A 21,918-nucleotide genomic window follows, 5' to 3' on the forward strand; every position below is an offset into this window, starting at 1 on the left:
TGGAAGCAAACAAGACCTTTGATCCAAAGAAGACTCGATTTTTGGCTGATTAGTGACATCTGTCAAGATGAAGTTGAACAAGTTAAAATTATACCGTCTATAAAATCAGATCATTCAGCAATTACACTACTTTTCAATGGAATTGAAGAACAGAGACACGGTCCGTCCCACTGGAAATTTAATTCTAACTTAACTTAGGACGAAGAGTACATAAAACTTATTACGGACAGCGTCCCAGCTTGGATTGTGGAGTTCAAAGATGTAAATGATAAAAGAGTGCTTTGGGATCTAATAAAATATAGAATTAGACAAGTATCTTTGAAATACAGTAAAGAAAAAGCATGGTTAAGAAAAGCAAAAATACTTGAAATTGAAACGTCTCTTACATTTTATCAGAAAAAGTGCGCTGCCGATCCATCAACAGAAAATTCTGAGCAGCTTGAAATTCTCAAAAGTAAGTACGACGCGCATTTTGACTATCTTTCAAAGGGTGCTATCATTCGATCTAGAGCGTCTTGGTATGAGAGGGGGGAAAAAAACACTAAGTACTTCTTAAGTCTAGAATCTCACAAAAAAGCTAAAAGCTGTGTTCGCAAAGTATTTACTAAAAACGGAACTTTAAGCTCTGATCCTAAGATAATTATGAACGAACTCGAAGATTTTTACACTGTTTTGTACGATAGTGAGGGTAACATGCTAGACTGTGCAAATTTATTCCTCCGACATCCTGAAATCCCTAAACTATCGTCAGAGAAAGCAGCTACGTGTGAGGGCAAACTAACAGTGGAAGAATGTCTTCAAAGTCTTCAGTCTTTCAAAGAAAATAAATCACCAGGCAATGATGGACTTACTGTAGAATTTTATAAAACATTTTGGGGTATCTTAGGTAAGTTATTAGTAGAAAGTCTAAATTGTGCCTTTGACTATGGCGAGTTATCGAATTCACAAAAGCAAGCGATTATAACACTTATAGAAAAGAAAGGAAAAGACAGGAGACAAATTTCAAATTGGAGACCGATTTCACTTATAAATTTAGACACAAAGATCGGATCAAAAGCAATTGCAAGGAGACTTCAAAAGGTGATACCCGATATAGTACACTACAATCAAAATGCATATGTAAAAGGAAAGTCTATATTTGATGCAGTAAGGGCAATAGATGATATTTTAGAATTTACAGAAAGAGAAAAGATCCAAGGCTTAATGGTAGCAATAGATTTGAAAAAAGCTTTTGACTCGATTAATAGGAATTTTATGTTAGAGACGCTATCCGCTTTTAACTTTGGTCCTCCTTTCATGCGGTGGATTAGGACCTTCTATCAAAATATAACTAGTTCGGTCATGAATAATGGTTTTTCGACAGGCCCTTTCAACATACGTAGAGGTATTAGACAGGGCGACCCTCTATCACCATATTTGTTCATTATCTGTTTGGAAACCCTTGCCATCACCGTGCGTGGAAATAAAAACCTTCAAGGAATTCTAGTAGGCAAGGAAGAAATTAAATTAGAAATGTTTGCTGATGACGTCACAGCTTTTCTGAGAAATACCAGATCTCTTGAAGTTCTTCTTCATACTGCTGATCTGTTCAATAAGTGTTCTGGACTCGAAATAAATTTCGAGAAAACTGAATGTATGTTTTTAGGTAATCATGTCTCCTCTATGGCCGCAACCGTCATTTCCTCCAAAAACATATGCGTGAAGCACACGATTAAAATTTTAGGTGTGTATTTTACATATAATGATAGTCAGAGGAAAAAGTTAAATTTTGATGAGATTTTAAGATCAATCAAAGAGAAGTTACAAATGTGGAAGTGGAGAGATCTAACTATTTTAGGGAGGATTCAGATTGTAAAGACATTTGTGATACCGATATTCCTGTATCGTGCCGGTTTAATTTGCGTGCAAAAAGATATCGTGACAGAGGTCAACAAATTACTTTTTAAATTTATTTGGAAAGGGAAAGACAAAGTCAAACGTTTATCTCTCATATCTGACTTGGATAAAGGTGGACTGAAAGCACCCCATCTAGAATCAATAATAAAGAGTCAAAGGATCATGTGTTGTAAGAAATTTGATGAGAATCAACAAAGTAATTGAAAGATTATCCTATCCCATTATATGAAGAATGTGGGATCGAAATTGATTTTGCGTTGTGCATTTGATCTAAAGAAATTATGTATTCAATTACCCAAATATTATGAAGAGTGTTTCCGATGTTTCGCAGAATATTCAGTCGCAAATAAGTTAACAGAACAAGCATTGTGCCAAGAGATACACAACACAGTTATCTGGAATAATAAGTTTATCTGTATACAAGGCAAGTCTGTTTTCTGCGAGGCATTGTTTGAAAAAGGAATAATTACACTGGAGGATCTTAAGACTGATGGGAATGATGTTATCACAGGCTTTCAAATTATGGCTAGTGCGTCATTTACACCTAAAGAAAAGTTTCAGCTTATGGCGATTATAGACACAATACCAACACAGTGGCGACATTATTTAAAAATATGCAATAACTATGAATCCAATTCTTCGGTTCCCAATATTGCTCAGTTACATTTGAATGGTCACAACATTCGTCTCGATAAAGCTATCTCGAAAAATATTAACAAAGAAGCCCGCTCAAAGGTCGAGATTATACCAACCACGCAGTCAAAATACTCGGAAAAATATAATTATCAACTAGATTGGCAAGAGATATATTGTATTCCCTTTAGAGTGACTGTAGACTCCAAATCACGTGAATTCCAGTTTAAGGTGTTACATAGGTATTTAGCGACGAATGAATTTCTCCATAAAATCGGCCTGGTATCTTCGTGTCTATGTACATTTTGCAAAAGAGAAAGTGAAACCATTGAACACCTCTTAATAGAATGTGATTACTCGAACAAGTTTTGGCAGGATTTAATTAAATGGCTCAATATGATAGATATCAAAGTGGAAGCGTTATCAGAGATTGACAAAATTTTTGGAATCTGGAAAAGGCAAGTAGACTTTCATCTTCTTAATCATTTCTTGATTCTAGCGAAACAGCATATTTACTCCTGTCGAAATAAAGGCTACCCGCCTTCACTAAGAACCTATCTTGCAAAAGTATCCCTAATATATCAAATTGAAACGACGATTGCTGAATCAAATGGTAAACGTGCTTTTCACGACGTTAAGTGGAAAAAGTTTCTACTCAAATAATTGGAGTTCATCTGGTAGCTTGTAGTTTATTTATTTATTTACTATTATTATTATTATTATTATTTTTTGGTATTTATTGTCTCATCTATTAATTTCCTACTGTCTGTATTTTAATTATAAAACTTTTGTAATTAGCTATATACAACCGCTTTGTCTAAATCAATTCTTGTAAACAACTTCAATTAATAAATAAAATACAAAAAAAAAAAAAAACCTTTAACTGCAGTCACACACATATCAAGCATGGTATTAGCCAGATATTAGTAGATTTGGATCGCACTGTTTGTTACAAGTCTGCTGTAACCTTAGCTAATCTATGTAAATAAGCTGTAATTTTTTTTTTTTTTTTTTGGGGGGGGGGGGGGGGGCACAGTTTTAACTAAAACTGTGGGCCCCAAAATTATGTCACGCACAAAATATGTCAGACCTTGCACACCTTTTTGCCTGTTTCCTACATGTAAATTCGCTAGCGTAGGTGCGGTTTTAGGTAATGTAAAATTTATTTTAGTTTTTTTATGTAGGTATATATACAGGTCACTTACATTGCATTGTAAAAATTCCTGACAAAGTGGACGTTAGTCACATGAAACGCGTGGGAGAAAATAAATCGTTTTAAACCTATAAGAGTTCCCAGATGTGCTACTCACTAGTTTTATCTTAAAAAAAGGCGCTGTTCAACTTGAAATATGCCAGCGGTTTCAATCTTTTCCTTAAGCCACGGAATAAAAATGTGATAGTCTCCGCAGAAAATGAAACTATTTGCCTAATTTTGGCTGATAAGGTATTATTGTTGTGTAATTAATTAACTAATCTAGTATGAGGCTTATTTTGTTGATCTTTCCCGTAAGCGACCACTTTGTCGTGCCCCGAAGGTGGTGGCTTATGAGAGAGTTGACTGTACCACCCAACACCTTGCCGCAAGCTGTAACTGAGGACGTAAAGAGCTTCTTCACTAATTAAGCTGAAGAAAATGCCATTGTACCTCCTGGAAGAATCCCGGGATTTAAAAACGATGACATTCGCCTTCTTTCATCGTCTGGGACAAAAATGAATGCATTTAAGGACGGTGCCTAATAAAGAAGTTTTTTTGTGTGGTTTATGACTATGCGGGAAAAGCAAATCTTAGCAACGTGTATTGGAATCCAAAAATAAAATTGGGGTTACCACGCCTTTTTTCAGAGATAATTAAGCAACAATATCTGCTGCAGTAAAAGAAATTAAGAATAACCACTGAACAAGGGTCATCTGGAAACAATAGAGTGCACTAAAGAATGAGATCGAGCTGCCAAAATCAAAACCAAAGTTTACATCAAGCCCACCAACACAGGCCTCCTACTTCACTACCAGAGCTACATGGATGATCCTTACAAATGGAGCCTAATTAAAAGCATGCTCAACCGGCATACCGATAATCTATCCATCGTCACAAGGGAAAACAAACACTGCGAAAGTCGTCCTACCGTTTAAAGATCAGAGTTCAGCGAGCGCTGTGAAACAGTAATTTAGTAAAGTTTCAAAGTAGGAACCACCATCCGACCTGTTTGTAAGTCGGAAGCTCAACAAAGATCTTAAGGTGCAAGAAGCCAAGCCCTCCATTGTCAAGCAACAATGTGTAGTATAAAAATTTAAATGAAACCTGTGTGATGCAGGATATGTGTGTATAACCATTCGTACCTGCATGAGTGTATAGACAGACACAAAAGAAAGTCATTCTCCATTCACAAACACTACCATCATCAACATGACCGGATACCACAGCATTTTTTAGAACAGTTTCACATGCTTGTGAAATGCACAAACAAATTTGATTGCCTCATTCATGAGATGTTATTCACATGCAAACTCAAACCAGAACTGCACTAAACTGATTCAATTTGTGCTAAAGTATTTGTTTAACCTTCTATAAGCATGTTAATGTTCAGCTCCAGCCTATTGAAATATCCAGTTTCATAAACTTATTTCCCTTGATAATGGAGTTAAGATGACTCCAAAACGACAAGCCCTAAATCTCTCTGTTACTTTTGCATTATCATCATCATCATTATCATTGTTATTAGTTTAGTTAAGTGTTCATGACTGCTCGTGATTGTAATGATCCGATTTTAAAACCTTAGTTGCCACTCTGCTTTTAGTTCAATTATGATGCTCATTTTAAGCAAATAGACTTGCTTAAATTTCACAAATTCATTTGGTACAACTAGGGTAGTTTGTGTTCTTGTTCAAGAATTCTATTCTCCCTCTAAAATTTGAAAAGATATTCGTAAGAAACAACCAACTCCACGGCTACAATAGAAAGCATGCAAATTCCCTACATCCATCATGTAGAACAAATAGCCGGCAAATTTCCGTTTAATATCAAGGCTCAAAGTTTTTATACTCTCTTACTTCTGAGATACTAACTCCTCATCTGTTACATCCTTCAGCAAAAAAAAAACTAAAAAATCATTATCAACAATTGCAAATTTTCTTGTCGACACGTTTCCTACATCTGTTGTCTAAATTTATTCATCTTGTCTTTTCTCGTGAGAGAACCCAAGCTAACAAGCCTTAATTGTTATTAGGTTTTGCCATTTACCTTGTAATTATTACATAATTAATTAACTTACATTTACTTACAATGTAGTGGCAAGTCATTGTTTGGCCTTTAACCCTTGCGCTCCGGATCGGGTCGTATACGACCCGAACAAAGAGGACGCCTTATGATATCTTGTATGAAGTACCAACACGCGACCTAAAGCCTGCAATTCCTTTTGGGATAGATTTGAAGCAAACACGAGCAAATTTTCGATTCGATCGCCATTTCTTCATCGTTTTTTCGTACTTTTTCATTCGGAGTTGAGTATGGACTTCCTACAAAGATGACGGCGGTTAGATTTAGCACGGAAGAGGTTATAGAACAAGTTGCTTGGGGTGATTCAGAAAAAGAAATGGACAGTGGTCATGATGACTTTGTTGGAGACACCGAAGATGAAAAGGGTCATGTGTTGACATTGCCACGGCAAATGAGGAATATTCCAGCACACGAAAGAGTACCCATGCTCCTGATGGATCGAGAAGTGAATTCAGCAAGTCTTTTTATAGATTTTGTTTGTTTTTGTTGGTCGAAAGTTGATTTTTGTAGTTTATGAAGGCTGATTTTGAGAATAACTTTATAGCTATCGTTTATACACAAATTTGATCGACAATTTTCAATCGGATAACTTGCATGCTTATGTTTAGCCACAAACAACTGATTATTCTTTCCCGCATTATTTTTATCTAGGCGTCAAAAGATAATGAAGACTCTGAGGACTCAGGGGATGCTGTGATACCAGAGGAAAGTGGTGTAAGTTGTAATTGCACTAATTTTGTTATTTTGATATCTATAATAAAATGTAAACTATTTTTTCGTGGTTTTGTGACTCTCTTGTTGTTTCTATTTTAGTCATCTGAAGAGAGTGCAGATGAATGTTTGGCTGCTGTTGTTGGAGTGGTGAAAGGTAGAGGGAGGGCAAGAGGCCTTGGCAGGGGAAGAGGCAGAGGTGGAGGAAGAGGCAGAGGTAGAGGCAGAGGTAGAGGACGGAATCCACCACGAGATGTATTACCAGATATTCAGTGGGAGGAATTTCAACGTGTAGAGCGGAATCCTGGTGAGAACGTTACATTCAATGAAATTCCGGGACCATCACGAGCAGCTATGATGGCTGAATCTGTGAGTGATCATTTCAAGTTGTTTATCCCAGACACTTTAGTACAGAGCTGAGTGACTGAAACAAACAGATATGCAAGGCAGTCCAGGCTCGCAAAGCCCACTAATATGAAATGGACTAAAGTGACTTTTGAAGAAATTCTGGCATACTTGGGCATAGTAATTGCCCTGGGACTGGTGAACTTACCCTCTGTCGCAGATTTTTTCTCCACTGAGCAAATTTTGTTGCATCCATGGTTTCCCTCTGTCATAAGCAGAGACCGTTTTCAACAAATAAGCCGGTATTTTACTGTTGCCAATGAGACTCTGTATCCGAACGACAAACTTGCAAAGGCAACCTGTGATTGATCATATGATTTCTAAATTTAGAAATCTATGGACACCTCATAGAGAGATCAGCATTAATGAGCAAATGATTGGCACTCGATGTCGAATAGGCTTTATTCAATATATGCCAGCAAAACCAGTGAAATTTGCTGTAAAAAACTGGGTTTTAGCAGATTCGGTTTATCCGTATGTGTGCAATTTTCAAATCTACACAGGGCGTGATGGGTGGACTCCAGAGCATGGACTCGCTAAAACGTGCGGTGATGGATTTACTGGATCCATACCTGGACAAAAGGGTATAGACTCTATGTCGATAACTTTTACAGCTCTGCTCATTTATTCAAAGAGCTGTTTGAGAGGAACACCCTTGCTTGTGGTACAGTCCGACAAGATCGGAAGGGTATGCCAAACCAACTCAAGACTAAGAACACGGAAGCTTATCAGAAAGGCCAGTCCTCATTCCTCAAGCACAACAATCTTACCGTCATGAGATGGAAAGATAAAAGGGATCTCTTTGCCCTTTCCACATTCCATGGGAACTCTGTGGAACATGACATGCCAAGAAAACCCGAAATCATTCTTTCCTACAACCAATTTATGAATGGCATTGACAGGAATGATCAGCTTTTGACATATTATTCCTTGAATGTCAAGTCCATCAAGTGGTGGAAAAATCTGTTTTGGAGGCTGTTTGAGCTAAGCATTGTGAACATATTTCAAATCTTAAAATTCAAAGCACGAGATGCAGTTACTCAGAAACGCTTGAGACTTGACCTGGCTCAGCTGTTGGTGCAATCACTGGTTGATCAGCGTACAATTCAGCCAGAATTCCCTGGACCTGGAAGACCAACACCTGATTTGGACAGGCTCAAGGGAAAGCACTTTGGCACTGGATCAAAGAAAGGGAATGCAAGAGGGAGGTGCAAAGTGTGTGCCAAGGAGAAGAAACCCAATGGAAAGTACAAAGACACAAAGACAGCAAACTATTGCGAACGCTGTGAGGTCTTGTGTGAGGGAGACTGTTTCCGGATCTACCACACAAAGCATAAGTATTAGCCAAAGGTTGACTTTATAATTAATTTTATTGTGTATTTTTAATAAGTATTACAGTTGAAGTATAAATTAGAACAATATTTAGTCTTTGTGGTAAATAAACCTGTCCCAACTAAAATTCAAGATGGCTGCCATACCAGGTCCAAGAAAAAACTGTTTTGAGAGGGAAGTATTTGATAGATTCACTTGAACTTTGCCTAAATCTCTTCCCTAATAAGATCACTTCAATAGCAGGAAAGGTACTTTTCAATCAAATTCATTGCTTTAAGGGACAGTGAAATTCAAATTTAATATATTTTCTAAAAAAAATTAATTTATGCAAACATTCTGTCAATCATTATACCGACCAGAATGCCCACAAGCCAAAAATTTTTTACATCTATGTATTCCTTATCATTTGAGCTTTCAGAAAATGTATATGTATTGATAGGCTATACTTCAAACAATGAAAAGGAATTTCCCCTATTAAAAGCATCAAAAATACATATGAATTTGTCAAATTAATTCAGGTAATAAGGGGTTGAAGTTATGGTAACATGTTACTCGAGAGAAGATTAAAAAGCATTACCATAAGAACACAAATATCAAAAGTACACATGCGACCTATTTCCATATCGTCATAACAACCGACTTTGTCTGGCATATAGGCGTTACATCGTAGTAGTTATTGTCTTGTGCAAATTAACAGCATGAGCATATTGCATGGTTTGCTTACGTTTTTAGCCAAAGAAAATTACTTGTTTTCATCATCTTCCTTGCCTCATTGTAGCTAATGCCAATAAAAAAGGGAACAAGCGGCCCAATGCTGAAAAACGTGGGGTGTTTTTGTTCCACGAGTTGTTGTCAGTCAAGGAGAGTACATGGAAGAGGTGACAGCGGAGCAAAGAAGGAGGTGGAATTTTGTGATAAGTCTATCTATAGTCCAGCTGCTATCGACCAAAAAAATGCTGAATCGTTCACTTCAATGATAAAAGCATGAAACTTTCCCAGATTAATAACACCCCTAAGAAAAACATTTTTTGATATGAAGCCAGACCAAATTCACTACTGGCACCAAGTACTGCGCATGTCATAAAATACCCAACATGGAAACGAGGCTGACAATATATACCCTGCTTAAACGTCTTTTCTTAAGAAATTTTGGTGAATAGACTTTCTAATATTCATAAATGAGTCTTTCGCTTTGCTATGAAACTTTAAACATAGTCACGTGACTTTTTCCTGGAAACTGACAAGGTAAAACATGGGATCCCTATGACCAGACTTATAAGAAACATTAAGAAACACGTTTTCTGTACTTTTAGAGTCAAAATTGGTCCCTTTTTGATTACTTATAACCTTTGAAGAACTGAACGTTTCAACACAGCTATAAGTTGTTAATAGGGCCATAATCTGGGCACGCTTCTATAGCACTGCATGAAAACGAGGATTAATAGCAGCTACCTTTACAAATGTATGCAACTAATAATTTTATCTTAAGTAGCCGAAAATTACAAATATATATTATGTATGACCTTATTATTAAGGATTTCTTCCACCATAGATGCTTCTTCGAATGCGTCTATGGACAGTGGCTTGTAGCAGGCTATTACAGACTGGGCACTAGAGCCCAGGTTTCGCACGGCTTTCAAGATGGCAGCTACCATGTCAACTTACAGTCATCGCTGGTAAGGAATATTTTTCCTGTTAACATTAATAAAAGCTTGTATTTTTTGTAATCAACACACAACACATACACTTTTGGACTAATTTACGAGATACAAGTAAACAGTTTTCATTTAGAATGATTATTAATTGTTTTCTAAATCGACTCTGTAATTGCAAGGTGGTAAAGCTACATGTATAATTGAAATCACACTCAATGAAGCGTCAATTTGAGATGATATAGAATAAGTCATTGCAAACAGTACAAAAAACCGATCCAGTTTAATTTCTAAGTCCACTAGCAAATATTAATTTTGCTGGTGAGGTTTTTATTCACTGGCAAAGGTCTCATAACTTCAATAGTGTACTGATTGTATAAAGATTCTACTAAAAATGTTTGCATGAATTCCACCATCAAACCTACTGCTGGTTTTCTGTTCAATTTTGGGTCAAAGTTGTAATTAGAAAATTTACTAGTAGAAATTTCAATTTGCTACTAGATTTTGTTTTGGTTCGTCCAAACTCGCAAACATATTTTGGGCATCCTTTAAGTTAAGTGTTAATTATCCCAACAAACTTGATTTCAGTTACAATTAAGGACCGCATCAAAAGCATGGACTGGGAGCAGTGCCTCATCTGCCAGGAAAGGACAAAGGAGGATTTGCAGTGTCCTGCAAATTCAAAGAAAAAAGACGCTGGCGCTGGCTACACTTCATTTGTAAGCAACCTCGAGGAATTCCAGAGCCTTGGAAATACACCTACAATTATAAACGTCAACAACTTGGATGAAGGTCACGGAAGAGAGCACACCCTTCGAGAGAAAAAGGCGTCATGGTAAAAGTCCTGTAGAGACTTGTACAGCAACACAAAGCTTGAATGTGCCAAGAAAAGAAAACTCGCTGATGATGAAAAGAAGAAAAGTGATGAAATTGTAACGGAAGAAAGGAGTTCCAGCCCCCTTAAGGCCAGACGATCTAGTGTTCCAAGTTGTCATCAGGTCACAGAGAACAACTGTTTCTTTTGCGATACACTTGATACACCCGAAAATCTTCATGCCGCTTCCACCCTCGAAGTCGACCGAAAAGTTAGAGATTGTGCCTTTCTTTTGAAAAAATAGCAAACTTACTGTTAAGTTGTCTGCTGGTGACTTAATAGCGATTAATGCAAAGTACCATGCAAAGTGTTTAGTTAGTCTGTATAATCGAGCTAGGCAGTTGAAGGTCCAACCTGCAAATCACACTATGAGTTCACCAAGCGACCTAGATGAAGTTGCTTTTGCAGAACTCATTGCCTACATCGACGAAAGCCTCGAATTGAAGAGCTTGCAGTGCTAAAGCTTTCTGATCTGGTGAAATTTTTCTTCTCAAAAAAGCAGGAACTTGGAATTGAGTGTGGAAAAATAAATGCTACGAGATTGAAAGACAGAGTATTGTCAGCTTTTCCTGTTCTTACGGCACATACCCAAGGAAGAGATGTGTTGTTGGCATTAAAGCACAAAATCGGAGGCCTGTTAAAGGAAGCAAAAGAGAAGGATTGCGAAGCATGGCACCTGGCAAAAGCAGCAAACATTGTCCGGAGAGATATCCTGCATATAAAGAATTTACTTAACGGAACGTTTGCACAAGAATGCCAGAAAAATGCAGTTCCAGCATCCCTTAAAACTCTGATAGGCATGATTATCAAAGGCCCAACCACCAAGATTGACCCTGCAGACAGTCAGGCGTGTCTTACAGTTGCCCAGCTAATCGTCTTCAACAGCATCTCGCGAGTTCGCGTTCGATCAGAATCTACTGGCAGCACTCATCATGTCAGAGCTAGAGAGTGCCCGCTACCTATCTATGCAGCACTAAAAATTCACGGAGCCACAAGGGATAAGTCTCTGATAGATACATTTTTCAATCTGGGGATGTGCATTTCGTATGATAGACTACTTTCTATGTCCACTAAAATCACTAACAGTGTTATAGAACAGTACGAGGCTGAAGGAGTTGTAAGTCCATCCAAACTCAGCAAGGGTCTGTTCACCACTGCAGCGGTTGATAACATAGACCACAACCCTAGCTCAACCAGCGCCCATGATTCATTCCACGGCACCGCAATTTCACTAGTCCAGCATCAAACTGCCGAGGAACCAGGGAATGAGAGACCCACTGACATCTTCGACCCCAACAAATGTCCTACCTCCAAGAAGATAGCCCAACTACCATCACATTACAGTGAAGTACCACCCGTCGCCCTACCCTCAAATGAGCTTCGCGCTCCAGAAGTCACTGCACAGCTGTCATCCCATCCTCAAGTGACATTCACCAGTGAAACCAATCATGAGTAAGATTAGCTAGAGAATACCAAGGAAGTTCTCTCCAAGACAGAGCGTGATAAAGAAGATAATGTGTCTTGGGCGGCTTACAGTGCCTCAAAATCCTCATTGTCAAGTCACAAGCCTGCCATGATTTCACTACTACCGATGTTTATGGACAATGCGCATTCATTGGCTATGATAGCTCATTCCATGAAAGTGATCAAATCTGCTGTTCAACACATCAACCCCTCCCAAATCCCAGTTATTGCTGTTGACCAACCCCTGTTTGCCTTGGCCAAACAAATCCAGTGGACGTTCGGTGCCATGTACAATGAAGATCAGTTTGTTGTCATGCTTGGAGGACTTCACATAGAAATGGCCGCATTTAACATGCTCGGAAAGTGGTTGAATGGCAGTGGGTGGGCAGAGGCACTTTGTAATGCAGGGGTGGCGACACAAGGAGTAGCTGATTCCTTCCTGAGTGCAAGCCATTTAACTCGAACACGCCAAGCGCACCAAGTAACCGCAGTAAGTCTGTACATACTGATGAACAAGGCATATGAACACTATAGGGGTAATGTTGGAGACAATGATCAGGCCAAATCGTTTCAAGAATGGAAAGGAGAAATGTCAAGGAAAGTCCCGCAGTTTCTGTTCTGGGCCAGAGTACTGGATTTGCAGCTCTGTTGTCTTCATCTAGTGAGAGCATTCAGGGAGGCCAACTTTCCCCTGTACGTCAAAGCCATTAAGGAGATCTTACCATGGATATTTGCTCTGGACCATCCCAACTACGCCAGATGGCTTGCTGTGCATTACAGAGATATGTGTGATCTTCCATTCAAGCATCCGGAGGTGCACACACAGTTCAGCAATGGGGCTTTTGTAGTACACAAGACAGAGCGGTTGTTTTCTTCTATAGGGCTAGACCATGCACATGAGCAAGTTAATGGTGAGGTCAAAGGTGAAGGGGGTGCAGTTGCGCTCACAGAAAATCCCGCAGCTCTCAGAAGATGGATGATCTCAGGTCCCGAGTCGGCACGAATGGTAGAAGAATTTGAAGGTGAAATATCCACGGCTGAGACGCAGGGCCATCACGAGCAGAAGCCAGTTGTTCAAAGTGCGTTTACCAAAGATGTCAGCAATTTGGTCTCTTCAATTGAAGAACTCGGAAATCCATTCCTGGAAGAAGGCAACGAGCTAACAGCAATTCACACAAGGGACGTCATGGATGCTGCAGTTGTTAGCACCGTTCAAAACGTGAGAAAGATCGGAGAAGGGCAGTTCCAAGCATTCATCAAAGAAAGAGTCATTGACCGAAACAAGCCCATTACAGAACCTCTCAAAAGAAATAACCTCCCTACATTCAGCACCCAAAGCAAGAAGACCATTTCAAAAGAGAAAGCTAAAGTGGGAGTTTTGAGGGAGGACTGCGCTCTGTTTTCTAGACTGTATGTAGCTTGCCAAAGCCGGGATAGTAATTTGGAGGAATTCTTCTGATTTGAGAACCAGCCGTGGCCTCCATCAATCTCACAAATGGGCCAGCTCAGAGGAGGGCAGAAAGCAGACCTGGTGAAGTGCTTATCCAATGCCTCTGCGCCGTCAATGGGGCAGCCAACGGTGGATGCAGTAATTCTTGACGGGGCCATTATCGTTAAGATGTTCCTACCAAAAACAGTGCAGACATTTGAGGAGTACTTCCATAATGTGTTTGCCCCTTATATCCTGGGGCAGCTTCAAGCAGCAAACAGAATTGACCAACTGTGGGATGTATACCGAGAGGACTCCTTGAAGAGATCCATGCGCGATTAGAGAGGCTCCAGACAACGACGGAAAGTGCTTCCTCAACAAGAATTCCCTCTGATTGGAAAGGATTTCTGCGAGTCCATGACAACAAGGATGAACTCTTCGAGCTTCTGGCAAGCTAGGTAATAACAATAATTAACAACAATTTATCTAGTAATAACAATGTGATAGATATTACGTACAGAAAGATAAACAACAATAATATAGTTCAAAATGATAATTTTGTTTGGTCTTTTAGGTGGTTTCACTGATTCTTCCAGATCGTAAGGAGATCTACACCACACACGGGGAAAGTGTCTTGTCTTCATCCACCCATGAAGAGGCGGGCACTCGCTTGATGATCCATGCACTAGATGCTAGCCTGTGCGGTCATCGACGAATGAAGATTAGAAGTAATGATACAGATGTGGTCGTGTTAGCGATTTCAGTTGCTAACACAATTCAAGCAGATAAGCTGTGGATTGCCTATGGTTCTGGAAAGCATCTACACAACCTTCCATCACATTCCATAGCCACGTCGTTAGGTCCAGAGAAATTGTCGGCATTACCGATGTTCCACACTCTAACAGGATGCGACACAGTGTCTTTTTTTGGTGGACGAGGAAAAAAGAGCGCATGGGATGTGTGGAAAGTATTTTCGGAACTGACACCAGTGCTCAGATCCCTCACAGAATCACCTGAAGACATCAGTGAAGAACGTTTGGCTGTAATCGAGAGGTTCGTGATTCTTCTGTACGATCGAACAAGCAGCCTTACAAAAGTTAACAAAGTGAGGCAAGAGCTATTTTCAAAAAAGTCGAAAAGCCTTGATAGCACCCCTCCCACTAAAGCAGCACTCGTACAGCATGCAAGGAGAGCAGTATATCAAGGGGGCCACATCTGGGCTCAGACTCTTCTACCGCGACCATTACTACCATGTCCTTCTGACTGGGGATGGTATTGTGATGGCAGTTCCTGGGTACCCCTCTGGACAATGCTTCCCCAAGCAAAGGATACCTGCCACGAACTGATCAAATGCGGGTGCAAAACTGCATGTAGAGGACGGTACAAGTGCATGAAGGCCAATTTAGCATGTACGTATTTGCGCAATTGTGGCGGCAACTGCAACTAGGATGACACTTCAACAACAGCATAGTTTTTAAGGTGTACATGCAATGATCATCTCACGTTTAGTGTTGCCCTGTAGAAGGAAATGTTATTTTTGTAAGTAGCAATGTCAAACTTAATAGCAATGACGCAAGTGACACTTGAACAACACAGAATCTTGATTTAATCCGGCAAAATGAGTACTACATGTAATAAAAATAATTTCAACATCCGTGGAAATTGCGTTTGTTATAGCAAATTCACATTCGAACTAATGTGTCTCCTTATGTGAAAGTAGTCTTAATTTAGGCTACCAGCCTCGTTTTCATGCAGTGCTATTTAGAGCATGCGCAGTACCAAAAAGAATGTAATTTTTAGCTGTGTTATTTTGTCAGGTTTATATTTTAACGACGAAAGAGGAGGTAGTTTTGACTCTAAAAGTACAGAAAACATGTTTCTTAAAAGTCTGGTCATAGGGATCCCACGTTTTACCTGGTCAGTTTCCAGGAAAAAGTCACGTGACTATGTTTAAAGTTTCATAACAAAGCGAATGACTCATTTCTGATTATTAGAAAGTCTCTTCGACAAATTCCTTCAGAAAATGAGTTTAAGCAGGGTATTTAGTTTCAGCCTTGTTTCCATGTTGGGTATTTTATGACATGCGCAGTACTCAGCGCCAGTAGTAAATTTGGTCTGGCTCCATATCAAAAAATGTTGTTCTTGGGGATGTTAGAAATATGGCAAAGTTTCATGCTTTTATCATAAAAGTGAACAATTGTGGTCGATAACAACTGGACTACTAGAAGTTTCTTGAAAACGCGGAATTTAAAATTGCACCTTATTGCCTATATGGCGGCGTGCAGCTTTTTTCCTGCTAGCTAGGTTAATTTTGTCCCGTTTTAAATGAATTTTGCGTATATCTGAGACTGTATCTACTAGTACGGGCTTAGTTAATTCCTTGTGTTTAAGACAAATTGTTTCTGGTGTTCAATGTTAAGTTTGAAAGGCAAAACTGCGATCGGGTGTGACGGAGCTTAAAGGACTCGCAAAATGATTATAAAATGGAGAACCAACATACTACCACAAATTATCTCACTTCATCGTTTTGGCCACATTCTATAGTATTTTTTGTGCTCAACGGCCACTCTTACGACGACCTTCACAAACTTTACACAACATTTGTAAATAACACTGCTCGCCATCCTGCCTTATCCACCGGCAACTTCATCACTCAGGATACCGCAAGTCACGCGGACGAAGAGAATGTTGGCTGCTGTCGTTGTACACTTCGACTAAAACAACTGCGAGGAATAAGGACAAATGCCCGAGAAAATGTCAAATAAAGAACCTCAACATTGTACAATTTAGAAGTCTCGCAATCCCAACATTCTGAAACCCAACTGAAACGTGTTCTGCAAGCAGTTTGGTCCATTTCAAACTTTTTCGCTTGATACTATTTGGCAAAAACATGGCTAATCTAGCCAGACGTTGTGAGAAAATCCTTCAAGGTGAGTCCAGGAGACTGTAATGGCCACTAAGTAATCTTCTAAGCAGTAAAAAACTGAAAACAGCAGATAAACTGACTTCGAGACTCTCCAAAGAGTAGCTGCCCGCACGAGCACAAGCAACAGTCAGCGGTAGTCAGAACAGATCATGAGCAACTTTTGATCTTATAGACCCCAGATTTTAAAAGCGCGAAGACACGATGGGAATTATTAAACTCACAAAGGTTTTTACATAAAAACAAGTCTGGTGACCCCTCTTTCTATATTTTCAATATGATATTATTATTGAGAGGAAACAGAAAAAAAAAAAATTATACGGAAGGAAATTTTCACTGCATAAAAAATGTCTTTTTCCCAATTTAAAAGAAATCCATTCCGTAGAATTTTTTTTAAAATCACGTGCATTTTCCTTTTCAAATGCCAAAAGCTATTACTGAAAATACAGGGTGTAACAGGGTTAATTTTTTAATTATTAGTGCCACAAGCTAAAAAGTAGGTCTGAATAATCCTTTGAAAACGTTGCCATGGAAACTGCCCATGCCAAAATCACACTTAATTTTGGTCAACTATAAATTATATAATTCAACCCTACAAAAGTGTTACAATGTCTTTGCTTTATCTTTTTGTCCTATTCTTTTAAAGTCAAACTGTCAAAAAGCTGAAAACTGGTAACAGCCACCTTAAATGTTTCAAATAGCGTACTTAGCAACACTTTCAACTTAAGTTTGTTGCTTTGTATTGTTTTTAACTTTCATTCATATTAACACAAGTCAAATGTGTCTTTACTTAGCGTTTTTTATTTAGATGTTTTAGCAATTTTCACAAACTGAAATTTTTACCTTTTGTTTAGCATTGTCAGTAACTGACATAATTAAATTTTTAAATTTATAAATGAGATTCGTAATTCGGAGATTGCGAACGGCGACATTTTGGTGTTGTACGATGTGTCTTCCTTGTTTACAAACGTACCCTTAGACGAAACAAGAGAGATACTCGCAAATAGAGCTTTCACCAACAATTGATTTAATACAACATAAGACTTGAACCTCACCAGATCCGGCCTTGTCGGCCTCCTTTGTGTAGCCACCAAAGGACAACTGTTACAATTCAATGGTGCCCTGTACGAAGACTGATTAGCTAATGTTTTCACGTCCTCCATCAAAGAAAACCTTGAATGAAAGGGGAAACTCCCTTCTTTCTACCGAAGGTACGTTGACAATACGCTCACCATCATGCCGAACAAAGTAACAGCAACTAACTTCCTGGACACGCTCACATTCCTCTGTAAAATTCACAATGGAAATTGAATGCAATGGCATGCTCTCATTTCTGGGTATCCAGCTACTAGACCGATCGCCTCAAATAGAAATAAAGGTGTACGTAAAACCTACAAATACAGGTTTACTCTTGCACTATCAGTCATGTTGACAATCTGTACAAACAGGGTCTATTGAGAACTATGCTTGATCACTTATCTTCTTCTTGGTCATATTTCTCAGACGAGTGCGACCGATTGAAGACAGTTTTCTCACGTTTGAAGTACCCAAAACATCTTGTCAACTCTACCATCAAAAAGGTCTGTGACCAGCAGCCCCTTTAACCAGCTTAAGAGGCAGGTGACACGGTTCGTGCAGTCTTGCCATTTAAAGACCAAATCTCAGCAGATACTGTGAGGAAACAACTAAAGGAAGTGAGCCTTAAAGTGCACACCAACATTCAGCCCGTGTTTGTGAGCCGAAAAATAAATATTGTACAAGAACTAAAAGCCACTACTTGTAATTCAACAGTGTGTAGTTTATAAAATTTCAATGTGACCTGTGTGATGTGGATTATGTCGGGTACACAAGCGTACATTTACATAATCGTGTAGAAAGACATAAATATCAGTCCTCCTCCAATGTCAAACACTTCAAGAACATGCACAGGATGGTCCCTCAGGACCTGCTGAACCGTTTTGAGGTACTCAAGAAATGTAGAAACAAATTTGACTGTTTAGTGCACGAAGTGCTTTTTATAAGAAACTTAAAGCCAAATCTTAACGTGCAACCAGAGTCTATTTGTGTGAAAGTATTTGTGTAATTTTCGCACACCGTTATGTTAAATTTCGTGCCTAGGTCGCTTTTACTGATGTAATTTGCATGATCTGCTAAATAGTTCCCTTGAAAAGGGATTTTATCATTCCTTTTAGCTGTTGTATGCTTGGACAAATTCTTTTCACACGGAAAATGCAGCAGATCATAGCATGATCATGGATTCCATCAATAGTCAACCTGAACAACTACCAAAAAGTTTTCGAGAGCAAGCTCTGACTGAAAAAGGCCAGGCCTATCAGGAATGTCACCATTCAACTATAGCGTTATTCCCAACGCCCTTGATATTCTCTATGTCCTTCATCCATAAGCTAATCCTGCCTCAATAACGCCAATTATCTCCAAACAAGTTTCTTCTGATGCAAAGGTGTACTAGTAAAGCATAAGAAACTTAAGAATGTTTGAAAATAGTAAGTATTGTCAACAATGTAAGCAATAAGTATTGTCAGTATTGTATGTATTGTTAATAGTGTAAGCAGTGTTCAATATTGTAATTATTGTGTTATGTAAAGACCATTTTTTGTTGAAAAAAATCTCTCTCTCTCTCACGAACATTTCATTGGAGGGGAATGATCATTGACATCCCTTCTGATGCCAATTTAAAAGAATACAACAACTAGATTTCATCTCTCATCCTAAACATACATGGGCTTTGGGAATGAGAATGTTGTCACATGATTTTGCAATATTTTAAAATGTAAATATTTGAAAATATTTAAATGAATACTTGTGTCACCCTGTGTGCGGCAACGAAGCTTGACTTGGAGGCCATCAAGATCTAAACTGAGATGACGATGGGATACCTTGTGTGGTTGGCCAGGCACCATTTCCACTCAGATTTTGATGTAAACGCCCTTAAAGCTAAGAAGAAGGAGATAATGGAGGCCATGCTGGTGATGTTGAGAGACGTACCTCCGACAAAGATGCGAAAATTGTTCCACCAGATGAGCAGCAATTCAGAGGAAGAGGAAGAGGAAGAGAGCAGGTCTCCTAACAAGAGACCTCGCAGAATCATCGAGAGTAGCAGTGACAGCGAGCAAGAGGCTAACCCTAACCCTAAGCGGGCAAGAAAAGAGGTAGTGGCAACCTCGAGAAACGTGCCAGAAGAGGGAGAAACCTCGGGAGAAACAGCAGGAGAAGCAACAGAAGCAACAGCAGGAGCAGCACCAGGAGCAACAGCAGAAGCAGCAGCAAAAGTGGCAAAGGGGAAACGAGTTCATCACAAAACATCCTGCTGCCATGTTCCTGGGTGGTCTTTCAAGGGCCAAGATCTCATAAGGCATCTCCGTCGAGTTCACCTCTAGAGAGGAGACATCTGTGAAGAAGACCTTGCAGAGATGTCAAAAATTATGAATCAAGGCAACAAGGCACGTCACCCGCGCTCCCAAGGCCGATTGAAGAAGTGGTGTCCCGTCAAAGGATGCTCAAGCCTGGTATCCTACCTTACCAAGCACCTGAGACGGGCCCACAACCTCAAGAAAGACAGTGCCGAGCTTGCTAACATAGTGAAGGAGGCGAAACCGTACAAGGGCTTCTCAGAGCTGGAGCATGTGGGGGATTCATCTTCAGATGAAGAAGCTGCAGTCATCGATGCTCCGAAAACCCTAACCCTAAAGAAACAAGAAAAGACCAAACCTGCAGCAACTAACCCTAACCCTCAGCAAGAAGAGGAAGAAGAAGAGGAGGAGCCTGAGGAGCCTAACTCTGATGACATCTCTGACCATGACAAAGTGACAAAACCAGAATCTGAAACTAACAAAACAACAGTGAAGAAAACACCGAACCAAACGATAACACATCAGATGACACTTCCTCAGGGTCAGAGTCCGAGTAATTCGAAGAATTCGCAGACCAGGAGGAGTTCTTTAATGCAACATCGTTCAAGAACTACCGCCATCAATGGCTCTGCGGATTCTTCAAGTACCTATCGTTACCAGACGCCGGTAACAAGAAGACAGTCTTGGAATAAAATATGTAAACTCTCATTCTTTAAAAAAAAAAAAAAGAATGTCACCGTGAAGAAAAGGAAAAGGAAGATCGCCTCATGAACAAATTTAACAAAGTTTACAAAAATTGGAAAAGACAAATCACCCAAATCGAAACATTCCTGGCCTCAGAACCATCACTATTGCAAACCGAGAAAGACAAAAAAATCTTCAATAATATTTTGAGCTGCAAGTTTCTGGGTGCGGTTGGAAAAAAACATCAAGGTGGCGTGAGCAACAACACCAATGAAGCAGACAGTAAAAAGTTTGAGGTTAGAGGTTTGTACTTTGCTATCAATTCTTTTCCAGAATTTGAAAATGGAAAGGACTTTGAAATTAAGCTTAGTTTTTCCACCCTTGCCAATGATCAGGCAAAAGAAACCACGAACTTGCTGTCTAATTGTTAAATATCATTGATTTCACTGAAATTGCTTTGACTAAAATAAATATACAATTTATATAATACGAAATTGTTTGATATCATTAAAGTTCTTGTCATTTTGAACTCTTAGTCAATGTCTTTCTTCTACTGTGATGGTTACTTTATCTCAGCATTTTCTCTAGATATCTTTGTATAGAATTGTTATACAATTATGAATTGTTATATAAGTATGATTTTGTTGTCATGATCATGGCATTTTTCTCCCTTTGAGACAAACCATTTTGCCGTAAAAAGATAGCAAGGCAAATTACTAGTTACACAAATGGTAACCTGCATTTCAAATTGTATAGCAGTAGCCACATGAGTACTTCGCTTGCCTACTTTTTGGAATGGAAGACGTCACAACTTAGTCAAAACCTTATACACTACAAACTCAATTACAGTGCAGATTCCTTTACAGGGCACTATTGATGTAGACCAACAAGCACCGCCTATCACGACACAAGAGAATGTCAAACTAGAAATGGACCACCATCGTCTGAATATCATGTTAAGTCATAGGAAAACAGATCTACCAGAGGTGGTAGAAATTAGGTGCAAACCTAATCTTATGGCCAAAACAATGTAGTTACTGAGAAAATTCAAAGGAAGCTTCGCAGCAATCAAACCCAAAACAAATCCTCCTCTTGTAAAAACCATCCCGCAATCTGAGGAATCACATTGCATTGATTGGTTTCTGGAACCCTCAGATCAGATCTATCGATGTATGGATAAACAATTTAAGGTATTCCTGGAGGCTAATATTATTATTATTTGAACATTTCAATCACGTATCTACATGTACAAATTGTTAAAAAAATCACT

At 39.1% G+C, this 21,918-nt stretch overlaps 1 protein-coding gene and 1 pseudogene across 1 annotated transcript; both read left to right on the top strand.

Moving 5' to 3' along the window:
• The first annotated feature begins 6,050 nt into the window (after window positions 1–6,050).
• Window positions 6,051–7,660, top strand: LOC146476899 (uncharacterized). The gene is made up of 4 exons (XM_085113894.1): window positions 6,051–6,248; window positions 6,455–6,517; window positions 6,617–6,883; window positions 7,423–7,660. The coding sequence occupies exons 1-4, from the start codon at window positions 6,051–6,053 to the stop codon at window positions 7,507–7,509; spliced, it is 615 nt and encodes a 204-aa protein (XP_084970020.1). The 3' UTR covers window positions 7,510–7,660.
• A 9,383-nt stretch (window positions 7,661–17,043) lies between these two features.
• LOC146476900 (uncharacterized) lies at window positions 17,044–18,676 on the top strand (annotated as a pseudogene).
• The last annotated feature ends 3,242 nt before the right edge of the window (window positions 18,677–21,918 follow it).

Source organism: Pavona decussata, unplaced genomic scaffold (assembly GCF_977016875.1).
Source record: "Pavona decussata unplaced genomic scaffold, jaPavDecu1.1 SCAFFOLD_72, whole genome shotgun sequence".
Lineage (NCBI taxonomy): Eukaryota > Metazoa > Cnidaria > Anthozoa > Scleractinia > Agariciidae > Pavona > Pavona decussata.

What these genes read in the sequence shown, in the direction of transcription:
- LOC146476899 (XM_085113894.1), top strand. Translation starts at nt 6,051, where the DNA reads ATGACGGCGGTTAGATTTAGCACGGAAGAGGTTATAGAACAAGTTGCT. An exon ending in TGCTCCTGATGGATCGAGAA is followed by an intron (nt 6,249 to 6,454) that starts GTGAATTCAGCA and finishes ATTTTTATCTAG; the next exon opens with GCGTCAAAAGATAATGAAGA. An exon ending in TGATACCAGAGGAAAGTGGT is followed by an intron (nt 6,518 to 6,616) that starts GTAAGTTGTAAT and finishes TTTCTATTTTAG; the next exon opens with TCATCTGAAGAGAGTGCAGA.